Source organism: Aptenodytes patagonicus, chromosome 14, assembly GCF_965638725.1.
Source record: "Aptenodytes patagonicus chromosome 14, bAptPat1.pri.cur, whole genome shotgun sequence".
NCBI classification, from domain to species: domain Eukaryota; kingdom Metazoa; phylum Chordata; class Aves; order Sphenisciformes; family Spheniscidae; genus Aptenodytes; species Aptenodytes patagonicus.
Genome location: NC_134962.1, coordinates 10,180,322 through 10,201,491, shown reverse-complemented (window position 1 = coordinate 10,201,491; position 21,170 = coordinate 10,180,322). Strand labels below are relative to the sequence as shown.

The window sequence follows — 21,170 nt, the reverse complement described above, 5'->3', positions numbered from 1 at the left end:
GCCTAGAAAACATACGCAGACTAAGACAGCACATGTTTCTCTTCCTCCTTTGAAATTGTCACTCAAATATCATCTGTATTTAACATTTCTTGATTCCAAAAAGCAAGCTCTAGTCTTATGGTGGAGGTTCATTGCAGATGACTTAGGTGACCAGCAAAGGTTTGGAAGAGCCATCAGAGCTCAGTCTAGATGCAAGCAGTCATACAGCAAGGCCATGCCTGAGCTCTTCTACCCTCACAGCTACTACTCTCACACAGTCCAAATAAAACCAGTATCTGTAGCATACTGTCAAGCCAGCCCGGGTATACAGCACCAACTCAGACCTCCAACAGAGGAGCTCTGGCAAATACTGTGTTTGAAAGCCAGGTTTGATACCCCAGGTATCTTCCCCACCACTCTCCTAGCGTTTACTGCGTCGAAAGCATACATGGCAAAACAGGCAAATGTCTAATCCTCAGCCACTCCAGTTGCCATCCTACAGATAACTATAAACTGTTCATTAAGATGCATTTGGGCTAAGGACTGTGACTTTCATTTGCAAACTAATTTAAATGACATGGCTGAAGCAATTATTGTCCTCCACTCTCTGTTCCTTCCTCTCCTGAAGGTTACACCTCTGTCTCAGACAAGGCTGCACAGAATGTGCATCTGTTGCTTAAGCACTGCCCTCTACAACTCAACATTTAAGCATTTAAACAAACCACTGCAGCCTTTAGTCTGCATTTATACATTAAGCTGTAAACTACAGCAGCTGAGGATACAAACCCCAGATGTCCATTCATACCATGGGACTTCAACTTCGAGGAATGTGGCAGGGCAAACAGGCACGGTGATAACTGTCATGGTCATCCCACTTAGACATGCTTACAAACATAAATCAAAGCCTTAAGCAGTGAATTGAAGTGAAACTGGGGGGAATATCTTCTGGTTTGGTCTCCTGTACTCTAAGATAATGATGTGAAATAGAAATTCCAGGATAATGGCATATCACATACACTGCCATTTCCAGTTGTTTGCAATGGCCAGGAAATACTGAAATTATAATCCCAAACTATCCACAATATTAATGTTGTGTTCTGCTTTGCACCAACCAGTCCCAGTAGACCTTCACATGTCCATCTCCTTTGAGCCATGCAACAGTGTCACTTCCCTGCTCCAGCCGTAGGTATAAGGAGGCTGAAAACACCATGTTCTCTCTTCTCCTTCCCCTTGGACAAAGGTACCTCCAATCTGCCTCATAAACTACTGGAGTGGAGCAGAATAAAAATATATGTGGGGACAACCGAGAATTTGTGATGTGGGAAACAAGACGCAACAGGAGGTTGTACTGGGTGCAGGGATGCTGAACTGAGTGGAGAAAAACAGTCTAACACCATCTTGGGCTACAGTATCCATCATACCAGGTGTCTCAAGCGTAAGTCTTGGCTTTCTAGAAAGATCACATCAGCTGGGGTGAGAGAAAAGGAAAGTAATGTTCCTATGAGGGCATTACTCCACATCGCCCCAAACCACTCTCCCTCAAAATCGCACTGATCTCTTATTCAAAAGGTGCAATAGTATCATGATTTGCAGAGATATGTTATGCTACTGTTTTCATTTTGGTTCTGTGTTAGTTTGAACAAGGCAGTAGTAGCCTCTGACAGAGAACTGGTGAACGAACGTCTTTTTATGTGAAAATAAGGAGAATTAGGACAACACCCAACAAGGGTGTTGACCGAAGATATATCTTCAAAATTAATGAAAAGGAGGCAGCTGAAGCCTTGGAAGATCAGAAGTGTGCAGAGAGGTGCAAAACATTCCAAAAATAAACCTTTCTGTCCCAAAGGACAGGTTTGTGCAGTGAATTTCAGGATTCAACTACTTCTTTAATTCACCTTCAAACTTTAAATCTGAACCTTGGAGCTAAAAAATTACAGAGGAAGAAACTTCCTTTCCGGAGCATCTCTGAAGTTCCAGCTCCTCACCAAAACTCAAGAAGTGCAGGGAAGCCACACAAGTGAAATGTTCTATATACTAACTTTTATAACTAAACTTTTTCCAAATCTCTCCTTGGATTCAGTTTGGCCTTAGACAGTTTTACTTTGCTGGAACAGACTGGCTTTTCCTAGTGAACACAGGGGCAGCACCAGCAGCACATTCAAACCACTGACATTTTCACTTCATCTCTTTTACACCCTTTGTGCTCAATGTGTGCTTGATTGCGGAACTCAAGTTTGCACTTACTGCTTTAAAAGGTACTTCTGCATAGTGTTGAGAAGAGTTAGTTTCAGCAGCTAACACATACACAAACAGGCTAGGCAAGTGTGAAACAACCAGATGTCTGAGTGTTTGCACTTGCTGAGATTCTAGCATAAGCACAACTGTTCAGACAACTGCCACTGAGTAATTCTGAGACATAACATAGCTTCTTTATTTACATTTTTATTACTCACTGAGAGCAATGGGAAGCTGCTGACTGGCAATTCCTGAAAAGCCAAGACTTACATTCTACACCGTATGTTCACATAGGACTACAGCAGGAAAACTCTCCTAGCACAGTCTCTTGCATCCAGCAGAGGTACTCCCAGAACAGAAAATTGTTAATGCCTCCCATCCCCATTGATTCTTGGTCCGTGCACAGAGATTGTCAATACTGCTTCTGGTTATGCGGAACAGTCCCCCTGGAATTGAGCTAATACCACCAATTCATCAAGCCCTAACTGCCAAGGATGTGTCAGCTGGTTGCCAGAAGACTGAATTGAAGAATTAAAATTTTTGTTGTACTTTTTCACAAAAAAGATGTATAACTTGTGTGACATCTTTTGCTCTGCTTTTTCTCCTAAAAGAGGTAAGGATTGAAGACAAGATATTTAGTTTCAGTTGCTGGCTCTGTTAGTTACTTCCCCTGCAACCTTTGGGCAAGTCATTTTGCCTTTCTGTGCCTCAGTTTCTCCATCTGCTAAATACCGGTTTTCTACTTTGAGATAATACAGCCAAAAAAGTGCTGCATAAACACAGACTAGTATTTTTATTCTTAATGGACTTCAAAGCAAAATTTTCTTCTTCCCTAAGTAGAATAGCCTGAGACTTTTCTTTCCACTGGGTTAAGCTGTTTTTTTGATACCATGCTGCCCCAGCAGCTCACCCAGAACCACATTAAAGGAGAACTGATGTCATGCAGCCTTGCCTCCAAACACACACCACCTGGACATAGCAACTGCTGCCACTGCAATTTAATTCTTGCTTGCCGATTGCAAATTTCAGTTCCTCTGGTTGTGTGCTGTAAAAATTTTGATTCATACTTTACTTTCCAAATATTGTGGCTTTTCTTGTGCAACTGCTTAAGAAAGATGCATTGGCCTCTGTTGTGCAAAAGGATCTCTTATGACACGCATATATACTGCATACACAGTATAACAGAAAAAAACAATAAAGAGGATGGCTGTTCTTTCTAGCTTTACTTTATGTTAAGATGCATATTAAACTGTTTTTAAATGGGGAAGGAAACAGAGGTCAGAGTGAAATTCCCAGATATATCTTGCTGTTCATATTCTATACACAGAAAATGCTGATACTGCAAGGTGATAGGCACCTGCTAGAACAGGCTGAGCTTTCCCAGCTCCTCCTGGCTTCAGCACTCTGCAGGATAAAGTCCACAGAGAGAGAAGAACCCTCAAAAGGTGCTCTACCAGACATAAGGCAAAACAGAATATCATCCTAAGTAATCTTTCTTTTTTCCTTTTCCTCTGCTACTCAGTGTAACTGCAGAAAACTTCCAGCACCCTTCACCAACAAATCCATCCATAACACAAAGTTTCATCAGCTTGATCTGTTCGCCATGTCAGAATCAAGACACAGCTGAGTACTTTAAATATTTAAAGAAAGAGAGGCTTAACAGTCGAAAAAAGAGGAAAACACATTTCTTCAGGAAATGTTTTGCTCACTGAGTAAAGAGTAAGAAAGCTTTGCCCCATTTGGCAAACATACAAAAACCCCAAACCCAACCAACGACGAAAACCAAAGCAAAGTAATAAAAACTGTGCACAATTTTTAATTTATAACAAGAACTGCCCACAGCTGATTTTTTTCAAAGAACCATCATAGTTGGTGAATAGTGAAAGACTATGTAATGACGTAATATGTCTGCAATGACCTGTTCTAATTCCAGAAGTACTGATCTGTCCTTTTTGACTTCTTCCATTCATCTAGAACCAATACTCTTTCCAACTGCATTTAGTTCAAAAGCCTTGACTATACCTTAAATTTATTGGTCCATTTTCATTTTTAAATGCTTTTTGCTCTTCCTCCCTAACTTCTAAGTGCAGTTACTCTGGCAAATACTATTTGTAAGTGCTGAACAGAGAAGGAGGAATGCACAGAAGTGAAAAAAACCACATGCAGTAAGATTATCTGTCCTTGTGCAAGGGCTTTGCAATCCATTGCAAGGGAAGGCAATGGTAAACCAAGAATGTGGGTGCAATGTGAAGGCCAGAGGACTGAATGCAGCAGAATTCTAGAAATTCAGCAGTGGCAAAGCTGGAGGTCTGACTCAGTAAAAAGCCAGCAAAACAGATACTGCAACACTGAATGCACTGGATTTTGTGTGCCCTGTATCATTTAATGACTAAGTTAAAAACTCCAGTGGTACTTCTGTCTTGTATAAATGATTTAATTGGTAAATCTCACTTTTCAACTACACCTCCCAAAAAAATCATCTTTGGTCCACATAGCCTGAAAAACATTATTTATTTACTGACAAGTTTTCAGAACATGTTCTCCTCACATGTGAACAAAACACTTGTACCAATGCAAAGACGGAGACGTATTTGCAACAGGGATAGTTTCACATATAAAGTTTTAAGAGCCAACAAAGGAGCCAAACTCTGGGAAAAGTGTCTTCCCAATATCCATCTCTCCTTTTCCTGCTGAGGGATCATGCCTCTGACAACTGAATGCTCATAGCAAACACACTTCTGCAACTCTCTTTGGAAATCTTCCCCCACTGTTCTTCCCTTATTCTGTGTCTTGTCAACACCTTCTCCTCACAAACAGCTGCTTCCCATTTGAGCTGATTTCTGAGCACAGTGTCAGTAACACAACAGAGACAGAACCACCAGCACCCAGACAGATATGAGCTAAAAAATTATATGCAAGTGTCCAGTGATTATCATTTGAAGCCTTTGATTTTCCACAATAAAAAGGGAAGTAAATAAAACAGAAATGAGCAAGCGGCACTTCATGTGAAGGACCAAAGTGCTACAATATCTCAGCTCACAACTGTTAGTAATGACACTCAAAATTAGGTAATTAACATCCAGTTCCTTTTCACACTGTCCTAAAGTAGTCGCCACCCATTCAAACTGTATTTCCTTTCTGTCTCCTCCTCCACAGATCAAGAAAATAGAAGACCTCAAGTAAGGACGACAACAGTCAGTAACGACAAAAATCTAAGGAAGGCTGACAAAACATATTTCCAACACTTCTGGCCTGGCACCTAGAACTTTCACATAACAACAAAGCATCAGAAACAAACCCATCCACACCAGCCACCAACACAAAAAAGCTAGCACTGGGCCTGGGTGTCAGCTCTGCCACGGGCAGCACTGTTCTACCAGAGTCCTATTTTAGCAAGATGTGCCACAGCCTGGGGGTTATGGCATCAATACATTGGGCTATGCCTACAATAGTAAGCTAACAGTGCCAGGACATGGGCCTGAGCCTTGCAATTCTGTTAGAAAACTGTTAGAATATGTCCTGGCACCCTTTGGCCCGGGCCTACTAGCATTCTAAACAATTCTCAGGCATGGTACCAGAGTTAGGATGGGCCAAGGACCATTCCCAATAGGCAGTCCGAATGCAGCCATCCTACTTTGAGACTCAGAGATTTCAATGCTACAAGACCAGACCAGATCATGCCGGTTGGCCTCAGGGCCAGAGAATAAAGCCTGGCACTGTTTTGTTTACTACATTTGTAGCCTAAGTCTCTTCCTTAACAATACAGGGCATTAACCACTGATCAGATCTAACGAGACAGATAAACTTTTGCCTCCATGCCTTCTCCTCTGTGACCTACATATTAAATAGCACACAGCCTACTCATATATACCTACATTAGGCTTGTCCATTGTTCCCATAACAACCTGGATTCTGTTTAAGAATCAGGTTTCAGAGTCCAAAACATTTTACCAGGTCAAAAGTTTTACAACCTTCTGTTATTGCCCCTTCAAACAAAATGAAAGGGGCTTCTTTAACCACCTAGTGATGAGGTTAACAGCAAATGGCTCCCTGTGAGGTGATGAATTCAAAGCAGTTGTCAGATTAGACAGAAAGTCCCATGGGACCAGAGACTTTGCTGTGTAGCTAAAACCCACCCACCTATCTGAGATAAGAACTCACTAAAATGCAACTTCTTATCAGGAGTCTGTCCCCAAAGCAGGGCCCTCCACGGACACTGAATATCAGGGAACTCCTTGCATTGTCAGCTTCCTTAGCCTCCAAAATAATCCCCAAATGCAACCTTTTATGTTTTCCACTCTTTGTTGACATGTATTTCCCTCATGTATCCCATGGTGGGCTGTTCCAAGTTACTCAAACCACACTAGGATGCCAGAAGCATGAGCAGGCAAAACTTTCAAGACAGAAGTGTTATCACCAAAGTGATTTACTGTAGATAAGAAAACGTGTAAGAAGATGTGGATGATGTTGTTAGGCTTTTTTAAAATCTAAGCCCATTCTCTTATGTACAAAGGTAGTTAACATCTGACAGCCACCCAGTAAAATGAGTCTCACGGGTTCAAAGCTGTTTCTTCATAAATTGCGTAGATCACAAAGACAAGCATCACCCCTTGATGGCAACCTCAGCAGTCAGGGTCACCAGTTGCAAAGGGCTGTGCTAGCCTCTCTCTTTAAAAGTGGTCCACTCAGGGAAGGGGTGAGCAGTGTGACCTTTCAGCGATCAATATTTGCTCATTCTGACACATTAAGGCAAGACACATTAGCAGAAAGAACGTGGGTTTGGCATCACTGGTAGTGACACTGGTTCACAATTAAACCAGCAGCCTGATTTGTGCAAGTCAAACTCCTAGCCCTATCGCATCAAGTTTCACACCCAAAACATACAGCCAAGCAGTTCCTAATATATGCTTGAAGGAGCCCTGAAAATGTTGGCCCTAACTCTTAGACAGTGGCAACTGAATAACTGACAAATCCACAGAGAATATATAATCAGTACTCTGCATATTAGATTGCGCCTTTTTAAAAAAAAAAACAAAACTGAAAGTGTATTACTGGGCCAACTAAATGATGACTAGTCTACAAAGATTTTTAATGACTAAAAGACAGTGCTTGTTAAAAAAAAGAAAGTGCCCTCATTTTACATAAGCTAAGTGGTTTGGGAACCAACAAATTAACCTGCTGGCACAAGAACTGACCACAAGCAAAACCAGAAGTACAAAATGAAAGTCGGGTTGAGAACGGTCATAAAATTTACTCCATGAGTCATGAGACATCAGATAAGTTGCAGCAAGGTATTATTTGTATGGCTGACATGCTTCCATAAAAATAATTATAGCAATGGCAATAGTAGTGAGATTGACCCAACATCCTTACATGAACATAAATGTTCCTTTAACTCAGTTCCACAGTCCCAACATCTCAGTAACCACCCTAATCTTTAAATAATCAAGGTGTAGAAATCTATTGCCCTCTCTGCAACTCAAAGATATATGACATAAAATTGCAGCTGTTTCTGGAACTGTAGGAAGTCACATTGCCAGCCAGCTTGTGACAAGTTCTTGTGCTAATAGCACTGGGTGGAAAAGCAGGTGGGCTTTCATACATAAGCATCATGATGCCCAGAATGGTCAATACCTGTCTTTCTGTCACTAGGTTTCAAGAGACCTACCAGAGCTCCCATTCAGCTTTGGGCAATGACTATCTCATGGCTTGACATATGGCTATCAGCTGTGTAAGCAATGAGTTATTCTTCTAAGGAGGAGGGCTCATTAGGAAGAGTGAAGGAACTGTTTTCTCGCCACAGAGCTGTTTTCTCTTACTCTGGTCTTGAGATCTGCAGTTCAAAGGGAGCCAAGGCCTCTTCAGATGAGTGGCTTCTACAGAAGGGTGAAGGAGAGTGTATATGCAGGAGTCAGGCATTTTAGTACAGGTAACCACCCTGAGGTTCTCTCCTAGTACAGATCTACTGCAGTCCTGAATGTCTGCTACAGCTTGACTCAATCGTATGTGCAGAAGGCAGTGTTAAAGCTTTAATCAGGCTTGGCTAGGCAATCAAGCAGGAATCTTCATCTGCAGTAATATTTAAATCCAAGACTTTGCTCGGGTCTTAGGCACGCTGTTGGTACAACCCCCAGTCCAAGCCTCAGTTTGTGATCCAGCAGGAAAAAGTAGTAAAAGGTAGCATTCAGTCTCTGTATGAGAGATGGCTTTGCATGAATTGCATTGCTCCACAATGAAGGCTCTGTAGCTGATTGAGAAATGACATTGTTGCATATTTCAAATCTTTTTTCTTGCCTCTAGCTGTTAAAGGCTGAGAATGCTGCAGTCATTCCCACTGCTAAATGGGAACTCTTCGAAATAGATAAGAAACATGATAAGATAGTGATGCTTCCAGTCCATCCTTCAAAGGGACAGGACTGGTTGCTTCAACACAAGTTGAAAACAGAACGCAAAATATTGAGACAGAAACAGAGACAAAAAGGGGGGCAGGGGAGGAATGGATTGAAGCCACCCTAACAGAGGAGGAAATAGCAGCCACCCTATGCCACAAGTCCCACCCTACTTTTTATGTCCTTAATTCAAACAGCCTTCATGCACTCTGAAACAGCATCACCTTTGATTGCACCAGTCAAGGGATCATCTGTCAATTCAGAGCATTTAATGGAAATACTGCTGTGTAAATATGGATTAAGTATCCCACCACAATACAAAGACAATGGTAACAAGCAGCAGCATTAGTGAATGACACATGCTTTCATGTCATCTACAGCACAAAACAAAAGGGCCTGGCTGAAAGAGACTGCAAAGAAACCTTGCCATGTAGTCAAAGAAACTGGGAGATAAAACCATTCAGGACAACTTCAAAGATTTGATCCACAAAACAGATTTCTGCAATCATGGCAATTGCTATTTGCAAAGGGGAAAAAAAAAAACAAAAAAACACCTTCACAAACTACATGAGTCCACAGAATATATTTCTATTTCCTAATTTCAAAAGTATGTCAAAAAAGGAGATGAAGTGCAGGAGATTTGAAAGCCTTTGCCACAGGAAAGGCCTGGTCCAACAAGATCCGAGAGGTCAGATAAGGTTTCTGCAAAGCTTTGTCATTAAATCCCCATTTCATGCAAGAAAACTGATGGCAGTCTTTGCAGATAATGAAGGCCTAGGGGATAAGCAGATATATGTGGGTCAGTAGTACTCTCTCTGGTGGTGACCAGTATAGACTGCATTGCACAGTGATTTCAAGCATCACCAAAGTCAAAACCAGATATTACCATTTACATCCTAAAACACACTACAACTGTGCAAGGCCTTTACCAAGAAAACACCCACTGCAGGCTGAGAATCCGTTTGAGGCTGGAAACAAGAACAACAGAAAAGGGATTCTACAGCTGGAAGGAAAAAGGAAATTCACACATAGTCCCTTATATTTTCTTGCAAGTGCCTGAAGGAAACAACAGGCAGGCAACAGAAATAAGTAATTTCTTGAAAGCTTCATCTGTCACGGACTCATCTGGATGCCTGCAGGCAGACACTGCACTTGGGAGATCCTGCTTTTTCAGGCCTCAGATACCCTCTCAGAGAGGGATGCCTCTGGGACTGCCAGGATCTGAACATAGGAAAGCTGGCTTGAAAACACATCTCTCTCTTCCCCTTAAGGAGGGTTCAGTGTTGCCCTTCCAGCATACATCCCAGAAGTCTAAATGTTAGCCTGCCCCCATAAATCCTCTATGCAGACACCTAGTCACGGTCACTGGTATGAGCAATGGGCTGTCCTCCAATACAGGTACAAATTCAGATAAACCTTTCTTAAGGCTCCTGTGCTACAATAATACTGCTGTATAATGTACAGAAAACGTGAAGTAATCCATTCCCTCACTCAGTACTGCTAAAGCCTTGGGAGTGTCTTGTGCCTGCGTTTTGGGCACTAGAGTTCAAGAAACATATAGATTAGAGAATCCAGATAATAGCACAGGAATTATCAGAGGTAAAATTAAATAGTTTTTGAGGAAAAAAAGTTAAATAATTTGACAATTTAGTCTAGTCTGAAATGAAATGTGAAAACGTCCATGAAATACTTGAGAGATTGATGCAAAGAGAAAGAGATCACCTCTGTGCTCAGTGCAAAAAAAGATTAGAAATTACGTTAGACATTAGGAAGCCATTTCTAATAATAAGGACATCTAAACACGAGGATAAACCATCAGAAATTACCCTCCTTTCAGATCAGAACATGATGGGATGGTTTGTCAAGATCCTCTCCAAGACTATTTTTCATGATTCTATGATATGATGTAAAATTGTAGAACCACATTTCCCACCCCTGCAAAGCAGTACTCCTGCCTATGGCACAAACACCGTGCGACCTGGGAAGTGGAAAGTTAGCAAAGCTTTCAAACTTTTTCTCTTCCTATATTTAGGGACATGCAAGCTCCCATAATGGGTAGCAGTCTGCTTCCTGCAAAAATCAGCCAAAAATTGTGTAAAATCAAACATGCATTCAGCTATGTGAGGAGCAACTCCCTCAATTTCTGCTGAGATGCTTGTTTCACTTTTAGATCCACATGCTCTTTCCACCAAAGCCCAGGGTCTCAGTCCCTCCCTTACACTCACTCAGCTCCCAGACTGAGTTTTGTTGCAGAGGCACCAGCTTGGCGCTGGGAAAGCACAGGGCAGCCAACCTCTCCCTCCCCCCCCCAGAGATCATGACACATGTTCAGACAACAACTGGCATCCCTGAAGTGAGAGGGAGGGACAAATGGCAAAAGGGCTGATTGATGATATCACTGCAACTGAGAGGAGGGGGAGATGCAGAGCCAGAGTCAGGTCAAACACCTCATTCTGAAGGATGTAACGAGACCAAAGCAGGTCTGAGATAAAGGATAACATGGGTCAGATGCACACCAAGCTGGAACAAGCTAAGGGAAGCAAAGAGAAAGGAGTTTTCTCACCTGTGTCACAGTAAACTGGTGAAACTACATAGGGAATTTACTGATATTTTCTCATTGTGGAGATTCTGTGAGAATGCAAAAAGAACTAAACAACTTTGTTCATATGGAAAATCTGCTGTACTCCTATATACCTTTGATTTCTAAAGCCTCACTGCAAAAGGCATGGGCTGGTCACACAATTTTCCAAGTGAAAAATTAAGCTCAGACATGCATCTCAGAGCAGAAGAGAACCTGGAACTTCTGTATCCTCCACCCCTGCTCTTAGACCCGTGGCTCATAAACTGGGCTCTGCAGTCCGCAGGCTCCGATGAATAAATATTTTCAGAGCTTTCTCTTTGCTTTGTTTTGCTTTTCTGTTTTTCACTTCTGCTTCACTCTCTACATCCAGACTGTTTTCTTCATATTCTCTCTTTGTATCCAGAGCAAAAGAACCTTTTAATCTGTTTGCATTTCAGCCTTTAGCAGCTAATTTTGCACTAAACTTAGTCTGTATAGAAAACTCTACTAGCAGAATTGCCAGCCCCAAATATTCAAGTCATAACACAAGCCCCTAAAAACTCATAAGCATTTATGTTTTGCTGATGTTGTATCTTCAAACTTTGCTTTACAACCAGAAGGGCTACAAACATGCCATTTAAAATGAAAGCTGTGATCTTCCTCAATGTCAGGAACTGGGCTTTTAAGAAAAATGTCCCATGTTGTTAAGACTCAACAGTAGAAAATCTTGATCATTCACAATTGTAACAACTGGCTATAGGTGACTGCATGTGACTAATTGGCTGAAACAACAGAACAGCAAAGCTAATTTAGATTACTTCCAAACAAATTTCCTTTTCCATCTCCTTCCTCTCCCCAATTGCTCTTTTAGCTGTCTCATGATAAAGGAGCAACGTTACCCAAACCATATGGTTCACCTTCCAGAATCAGAGTTTATCTGCATCTACTGAGGATGAAACAGGCAGAGAACAGGGTAGGACAGGAAACCACACCTCACAGCTGAGACAAATGGTCTGTTTGCTACCCTATCTGAGCACCAGTGCCCTAATCTTGGATGCAAACAAGATTGTGAAATATGAAAAAAGAAAAAAAATCCTGTGATGCTTATCATATTTCAAGATGGGTGGAGTGCAAAATCCAGATATACTAGATCAATTACAACTACAAAGCAAGCAAGAAAAGGAAGCATAACAAATATTTTGAGTCTGTAGGATGTGGGTTAATTTATCTGATGGCACGTGTCCTAACATAACGTATTTATACAATTGATAAGATGTCTTCATATAAAAATAAAGGATAGCATAATATTAGAACCTAAAAATAGTCCTGGTACAACTACTTATCCAACTGTCTGATAAGGACAGTTCAACTTCCATACTGTTTTCATGCCTGCACAGAACACACAGCAATCGCTCAAGCTGAAAGTACATCCTGTCACTCTGACATTAAAATTTACAAGTTAGTGGTTTGTCTTTGGAAAGATGAAAGAGCCATATTTATATACAATGTGGAGAAAAATTTGGCTTTATATACTTGCAATTACCTAAGTTGTGGGAGCTGCATGTGCAGGTTAGAGCTAAGCGTTCAGTGAAATTAAAGGATGGCAAAAAAACGTGTATGCAACAAAATACCTACCTTTGCAATCTAGTGTATTGGATAATTACTGTTACTACACTTTCACATGTAATTCATATGATTATATCTACAAACTGGTAAACCAAACCTTTAAATACTGACATCTAACTGTTGTGTACCCACTATTTAATCTATTTTTAGAATGATGGTCAATGAGTATGTCTGAAATCGCTCCGGGCCGGGCCCCTGTGTCTCCTTACTTGAAAGACTGTCTTTAATTACTGCAATATTAGTATCACAGATTTAACTGGGATTCTGTGGAATGACCATGCGGCATTCAAACAAACCACAACCTTTCTTTTCTCAGTGAATTGTCTGCGACTTTTCCATACAGATTGACAACACAGGCAAGAACAGATACCTAGAGATCGGGTAAGCTTAAGGGCTGCAATGTGCAGACATTGCACCTCAGTACCCAAAGACTGCTGTCAGCCACATATTCATGTGCAAGACTGCATACCACCAGGCAGATGCTTTGACATTTACCTGACTGGTCACTCAAACTCAATTATCACCTGGTTTAATTTTGTCACACAGAAAAGAAATATTTACAAGATCACATATAAAATGTAAACATTTCTGCATTTGTTGCAGAGAGTTAAAAGAGGCCAAAGGCAGGCAAAGGATTAATTGAATCTTGAAGTCTGGAGACTGAAAGTCCTTATGGTTTATGATCTCACCAGAGACTTACAACAGAATTATCTGCCTTTATCTCTTTGAAGTTTATCTTACTTGATCAGTAACTTTTAGTAAAGTTCCATTAGCTTCTGACAATTTTCCACTTTGCTTCTTATTTGATCAGTAGTTCTTTAATGACGTTGGCAGCAGTACATTTGTAGTTCTCCCTGCCGCTTAAAAGGTTGGGCTGTGTAATGAGCCTTTATTAGTAAAGTTATTAAAATATCTGCATAACTGCAGTATTATCTATTAATACTCCTGATTTACACAGCATTTCTTCAAGGAGGATACTGTATTTTGCAACATCACACCTGCCTAAAAAAATGGCAGATAAGATAGGACACAATACAGCATGTGCATATTCATAATTAAATCAATAACTTCAGATCATCAGCTGTGAGCTGCTAGAAAAGAGTTTGCCCTCTCTCAGCATGGTAACTCCTCATTTTGAGGCTTAATCTAGGAAAAGTAAGACTATCAAAATCATGAGCATGAGAGTATCATATCTGTATTGCATCACCATTTAATATAAAATCTAGACTCGATTTTAAAAAAAAAAAAAAAAAGCTATATCCCTTGGAATGGATCATCTCATCTTGTGAGATCTGGAACAAACCACAGAGAAAAGCTACTGGGTTTCATTCTCTCCACAGTTCTGATACATAATACTGTAACGTGACCTATCAACAGGAGTACCAGAAACTAAACAGGAGTAAAACCGACTAGGAATACCTTCTTGTGTTCAAAATTCAATGGAATAAAAATATTACAAACAACATACACAGTGAAAAATTAACTGCATGTATTAAAATCTAACAGACTGAATAACCTAATTTAGCTGTAGTGGCATGGGACATCTAAGTTAAATTTGCAGATATAACCCCTTTTGTCAGAATTACTTGAGGTATGAAATATAACAGATTCTAGAGGCTAAATTTTATTTAAATAGGTAAACATCTGGAGCATTTTTATCAAATGAGTACAAATCTCATAGCAAAATGTTCTTCATGGTGACTAACAATTTTTATTGTGAGAAAAGAGAACTCCATGTTCTATAACTTTGATGATACCCACTTTATTAATCTATGGAAGCAAAATGAGAACCACAATCTTTTAGGAAAAGCAAATAAGGATTGAGTCATTATAGCGTTTATAGCAAACCTAGTTTCCCTGCAGCTTAGCGGGAAAAGGTTTCTAAGCATACAAAAAAGAAAAGAAAAAGGAAACCTTTCCTTTAACATGGTCACATATTAGTCTTCTAAAAAGGACCAAAATACTCTTAATAAATCAAAGTTACTTTGATTTATTTGCAAATCCATAGTATTAAATACTTAAGAGATTCTTTTACATTACCAGGGAACACAGGAAGCTGCTGCTAGCAAGCAACCTCAGTCCTGTGAATAAACCCATAGAATTTAGTTGTTTGCTTTTTAAAACATTGTTTATTGAGAATACTTAATGAGGACTAGGGCTTCAACAGCAAATATTTAACAAAGAGCACAAATTCCCTCACCTAACCTTCTTCTAAAGCACAACTGTCTCATCCTACTTAGGGAAAACTCATTCTGACAATAGAAAGATATGAGATTTAGCCTTCCTTTATTTATCAAAGCTATTAAAGTTTCTCAAGCAAAGGAACCTGTACCACGCATATCTCTCATTTCATGTTTGACAGGAACAAGTTTCCATATGATCTGGGAACTGCAGCTGTCCTCCACAGAGGAACTGCAGTCTTTTCTCCACTACAGCCAAAATTGCTTCTGCAACATATGGAAGTATAATCAATTTCAGTACAATTCACACTATTAAAAAAAAAAACCTAACATCACCCAACCAGGTTTGAGTGTTAACTAGGTGCATTACCCCAGGAAGTGCAATAGTTTACATTTATTTTGCACGGGGTTAGTGCTACTCACACAGAACATGAGATGGTAAGAAAGAGACCCGTGGGGCAGGAGCAGCAGTTCCTATGCAGTAACGTCAGAGCACTCAGAAAAACAAACTAATGGGAGTAAAGTGGACTTTATTTGTGAGGCCCAAGTAGATTTGATAATACAGGGTCCCAGTGCTACAGCACTACTTTTATTAGTGTCATAAGGCAAAACTTTTGCCCTATAACTGCCTGTAATTCCAGTGACTATGCAGATGATACTATCCTTGCATGTCATGTCAGCTGTCCAATGTGGGAGGCAGGGCAGAATTCTTTCCTTTGTGGTATCTTGTTAGAAGGTATTAAGTTATGGCCATCCATGAAATTTATGCAGAAAATATTTCTCACTCCAAATTTTATTTTTAAAAATTTCATCCCACTACTGCTTTTTTTACCCTCACATACTGCAGTAGATCCTCATTCTCCTTTCCTTGGTGCTAACACCATTCAACTATCTGAATGCAGCTGTATAGAGATTCAGCCCATAAGAACTAGGTCAATGATTGAAGAAACTATCATTATTTAGCACAGCACATGAACATTCAACACATGCTTAAAGTTAAGCCTGTGCATGAAGGCTGTTCTAAACCAAGGCCTAGAGATAGGAAAGATCCTATCCCTCAGTGCTTTATTCAAACATAATTATCAAAACACAAACTCCGGGGGGGGGGGAAGCCGCACTACCAGAACCAACCCCTCAGATAATACTACAGCCAATCTACACCTAGTAGCTAGTAACAAAGTGACTGTGAAGGGCTCTGACTGTCTGCAGTGCCATCCTGAGAACACAGCCAAGCGTACTCTGTCAGCATCTTCTCCTGCCGTTACCTAAGGCATATTACTCACTACTGCTCTCATGAAAACTGCTAAGTTAATGAATATAAATAAACAAAAGATTTGTTTTGGGTTTTAATATATGAAAATCCCATTAGTTAACACTGTGAATGCATTTAGCTGTAAGAACTGAAGCTAGAAAGACATGCAGCTTGAATCTGCGTTCCAGCCTGCAGCTGACAAAATCCCAAATTCAGTACTTAGGACAGAGGAGTTTTCTGAGGGGTTTTGTTTTGTTTTGTCTGTAGGGTGGGGCACTTCTGCAACTTGTAGCTTTTTTAAGCATCTCCTCACACTGAGACAGAATCCCAGTTTTAAAGGAAGCTAACTGGCACTTCAGTCGGAAGCTTTCTGAAATTAAAGACTCTAAGTTCAACTGTTTGAGAGAGAAAAGGAGGATTTAAGTACAGACTACTTCATAAAGCAACCACATCCTTTTCATTTATCTTTTATGCTGGACAGTTTGCCACTTGGGTGAATCTGAAAAACACTGAAGACAAACTGATTTTAAAAAACAAACAAACAAAAACCTTGCCAGAAAGGCAGGTCCAGGGTCTAAGCCCATTTAGATGAAATCAGGGTTTAGTACTTAGCTAGCAAAACACCAGACAGAATTTCTGCCCTGTCCAATCTTTTAGGTATCTCTGCAGAGACTTCCCTTGCTTTGATTCTTGATCTCTGTGTGATCAAACAGTTTATTCTTCTTCTTTTTTATGGCATATCTGTTATCTAGTAACTTTTACTGCAGGCTCTTCTAGTTATTTGCAGGAGTGTGGTGGTACACTGATGAATTCCACATCTACAGCCTATGTAGGAAAAAGGAAATACCCAGATGGAGTTTTACTTCTGAACTAGTCCGTGGATCACTTCAGAGGGCGGGTATAATTGTCTCCACATGCACGGACACACCCGGCCCAATCACATATTTATGTTTACCATTAAAGCAAAATATATATAGTATTTATTTATAAATAACAGGCAGTAAGGATAGAGTTTCCAAGTGGGTGCAACAGCAACTTCTAAACAACAACAACAAAAGGGATGAGGCATTCCGAAAAGCCGATTCATTTCTGGATCCGTCCCTGTCACCCCCCAGCGAGGCAGCGACACCCGCGTGCTTCCCCCGGCCCAGCGGCCAGGGCACCGCCAGGATGCTGCCATCCACGGCACTTCCACCTCTCCGGCGGCACCGTTTTTCCTCACCGGAGAAGAAAACGCGGTTGCTGGCGGTCCCGCTCTGCCCACGGCGGACCCACGCCCGCCCCTCACACGTCCCCCCCTCAGCCTCTCGAGCAGAAGAAACTCCCCCGCGGCGGAGCGGGCCTGGCCCTAGGCACTTCCCACAGGTTGTGCCAGGCGCTGCCGCGCCGCCGGGACGCACTCGCAACCCCCGGCCCGCCCGGGGAGGAGCCGCTCCGCGCCGGGCCGGGCCGGGCCGGGCCGGGCCGCCCGCCCAGCCCCCCGGTGCCCCTGAGGGGGCTTCCCCCGCCCGCGCCCCGCGGCGCCGCTCACCGACTGCAGGAAGTGGAGGGTCCCCACGTAGTCCCGCTCGGTGCTGAGGATCTCGTTGAGGACGCAGAGGCGGAGGCGCAGCTGGCGGTCGGTGTCCTTGGGACAGCCGGCGGGCTCCGTGGCGCTGGGAGCGCCGGGTGGCGGCAGCGGCGGCGCCTCCATGGTGGCGGCCGCGGGGCGAGGCGTTCCGCTTCCCCGCCGCTCTCCTCGGCCGCCTCAGGAGCCCCCCATGGCCGCGCGGTGCCCAGCGCGGGTGGGCAACGGCACCCCCCTGCCGCCCCCTCGGCCCTGCCTCGCCCGCGGGTGGAGGCGCTACAGGGGCCGGTCGCTGAGGGGAGCCCGGCTGCGGGACATGCCGGGATAGCGGCGCGACGAGCGCACAGCAGCGAGGCAGCGCTGAATGAAGAGGGAAGGGAAGCCCCGGCGGCGGGGAGGGTGGGGGGAGCGAGAGGCGGGCGGGGAGGGCGGGACGGGGAGGGCAAAGGCGGTGTAGCCCGGCCCCTGGGGGCCTCGCCGGGCCAGCGGCGGGCAGCGGCCTGACGGGGCGGCGAGGCGAGAGCGCGGGCTGGGCGGGTGCGAGGGTCAAGCGGCGGGGGCGGAGCGGCGGCGCGGCGGGAGCGCGGCCTCACCCCGCCACACTCCCGCACACCTACACACACACCCCCCTCACACCCGCGCACACACACACACCTCACGCCCCGCACTCCCTCACCCCCCCACACACCGGCAGCCCCTCAGGCCACACACACACACCTCGCACCTGCCTCATACCCGCACTCCCTCATCCCACACACACCCCCCACACATGGACACCTCACACGCACACCACGCACCCTGCACTCACATCCCCCATTCCCATGCACTTCACACGCCATGCACTTGCACCCCCCCACACCACGCAGCGCACACTACATTCACACAGCACACCCAGACACTGGACCCACACACACCCCGCACACCCCACACCTCATTAACACAGCACACGGAGGTAAAACACACCACAGCTACTGGCACATACAGACAGCTGCACCCAAATCTACGGACCCCCCTCCCCTGCACAGTGCTGAGGGGTGGACACACAAACACAGCTCATACACAAGAAGTACATACAGGAAAACACACACCAGAATGTACACAAATATGCAGAAATAAGCTATCACAGACTTCAATACCAACAGAGAATATATACAACAAACGTGTTTCATTGCTGTGAATCAAAAATACGTGTTTTTTTTTAAGTCGGTTGTAACTGCTTGTGCAAAGTGAGTGCAAGGCATAAGGGCAGGGGTGAACAGGGCAAACCGCACACAAAAATAGACCGAGTCCTGCAACTCGGTGCTGCTCCCACTGTCTTCCAAAAAGGTAACTTGATTCGTACCAGTGGAGGTTCTCCCAGATGTCTTCATTACACCACAAGAAAGCTGCCAGGCTTTTGTCAAACTACAAACAGATATTTATTTATTTTGAATTAAGAAAAAAAAGTTTCAAGAGGAAATTTTAAAAATGTTAATAATGCGAACTTTTAAGTGGCATAAGGATAGAGACACTTATCGAATCTATTACCTTAAACACTAACACAAATAATGTAATAAATCATCATCTTCCTCAGGCTAAAACAAAATACCTCTTTGGGTATTTTACCTTAACAGTGACTTTTCTGTCTTGACTGATCTTTACTCTAGTCATTAAGTTTTCTGTTCAGGAGAAAATGATGGCAGCCTAACATACACAATTGTCCTCTTAAAATCTGACTTAGGCTTCATGGATATCATATTACATGAAATGAAAAAAACAGCTCTTCGGTCAAGATACAGTTGCAGCAGGCTGCAGGTCTGCAGTGTACAGAAAATACCTAAGATGCATTCAGTCCCAGGTGTGGAAATTGCCTTTATCAAGTAACAATAATACATGACTTCACCGCATCTCCTTAGGATGTAACCTTGGGTCAGGGTGCGCAACGTGCACCTTCACAAACATGACTCTCATGATACGTTGTAATACCACTTTCTGCAGCCTCATTGATGAGAAACGTTTCCTTCACTCCAAGTCAGTCGGAAACACGATTGCTCAAAACAGGAAGAAAAACGTGGGAAAGCTCTTGTCTCCCTAAATGTAGGGGGTCTGAGGGAAAAGCACTGAGGGGAAGGGAATGGCAAGGGATAATTCTGGCTTTTATGCAGATCTCAGCTGTACTGAGGAGATGGAAGAGCTCCGCAGCGCAGGGCTGGGACAAGGACAGGGAAGCAAAGTCTTCAGAAGGTCAGGTTAGACTCTAAACTCACTGGTTTTCTTTCAAGTTGATTATGTTTAAATTCTTGTTTTCTTCTGAAAGTCACTACAGCATTTTCATTTATTTAGTCAGTGTGTCTCCAGTTGATGTCTTTTTAAAAATCATCAAATGTTTTTTCTGTTTGGGGCAACTGGCAAAACTTTCTTCTAAAAGATCCTAACGGTTTAAATAACAATACATTGCGTTAGGAAAAATCAGCATCCCCAAAGCTATGCCCCCACCCTGTGGCTGAATGAGAAAGTTGTTAGTTTTAAAGTTGTTCATTTGTTAACTCTCTCCTGTGTTTGCAGGAGAGACAAATGAAACAATAATTTCATTTCCGTAGCAAATGCTGAGACAGGAGACCATCATAGAATCAGTAGGATGCTATCTGAGCAATGCCTGAACTACTGTGGTGTGTGTGCCTTTTCGTTGACATTGTGTGTGAGCTACGTTGCTTCAAAATACTTTTCTAGCTTTATTGTCAGCATTAGAAGCATTACTATGTAAGGATTTTTAAAAGGATGTTACTTGTGATTGGGAAAATTAAAATGTTAAGAAAAAAGTTTACAATAAAATTAAAGGGAGATTTTTCACTCTTTTTAGAAATGGTTTTCATTTAGCTGTAGGAAAATTCATTCTGATAAAGCATGGAATTTTTTTCAATTAATGTTTACTTTATTTCCTTCCGAATTATCTCAGACATACACATAATGCTTACTTCAGAATGGGTATTTTATTAATTGCTAGCATGTCTTTCCATTTTAAAGACAAAAATCTGTAATTAGACAGCAAGCTCTTTTATTTTTAAAGGGATATTGTGTGTTAACTGAATGAAGCTTCAACTGAATATATGTTCCTTCTAGCTTGTTTTCTTTTTGCTTCTTTTTCATTTTTTATATTTTTAAAAAGGATGTACTTTACATCTACTGTACAGTTTTGAGGAGAATCTTTACTGCCAATATTTTTTTCAAGTGAGCACTTCAACAACAAAAAATGCTGCTACTTTGTAAAATAGTCAGAGTCAATGATCAGGAGGCTGACATATCAATTAACATGACATTCACCATCTTGCTTGAAGATGCAATTAATTTACATGTGCTTGTAAGTTGCTAGGAGCTGTTATATTTGTACGTTGTCTACCACAGT

The 21,170-nt window shown here is 42.3% G+C and overlaps 1 protein-coding gene across 2 annotated transcripts in view; it reads right to left on the bottom strand.

Annotated features, from left to right (window-relative positions):
- PREX1 (phosphatidylinositol-3,4,5-trisphosphate dependent Rac exchange factor 1) overlaps positions 1-17,950 on the bottom strand; it is a 176,825-nt gene extending 158,875 nt beyond the window's left edge. For both annotated transcript variants that reach the window (XM_076351609.1, XM_076351610.1), the window contains exon 1: positions 17,753-17,950. In XM_076351609.1, coding sequence (XP_076207724.1) covers positions 17,753-17,914 — 162 coding nt within the window. In that variant the 5' untranslated portion in view covers positions 17,915-17,950. The remainder of the gene's footprint in view (positions 1-17,752) is intronic.
- Between the last annotated feature and the right edge of the window lie 3,220 nt (positions 17,951-21,170).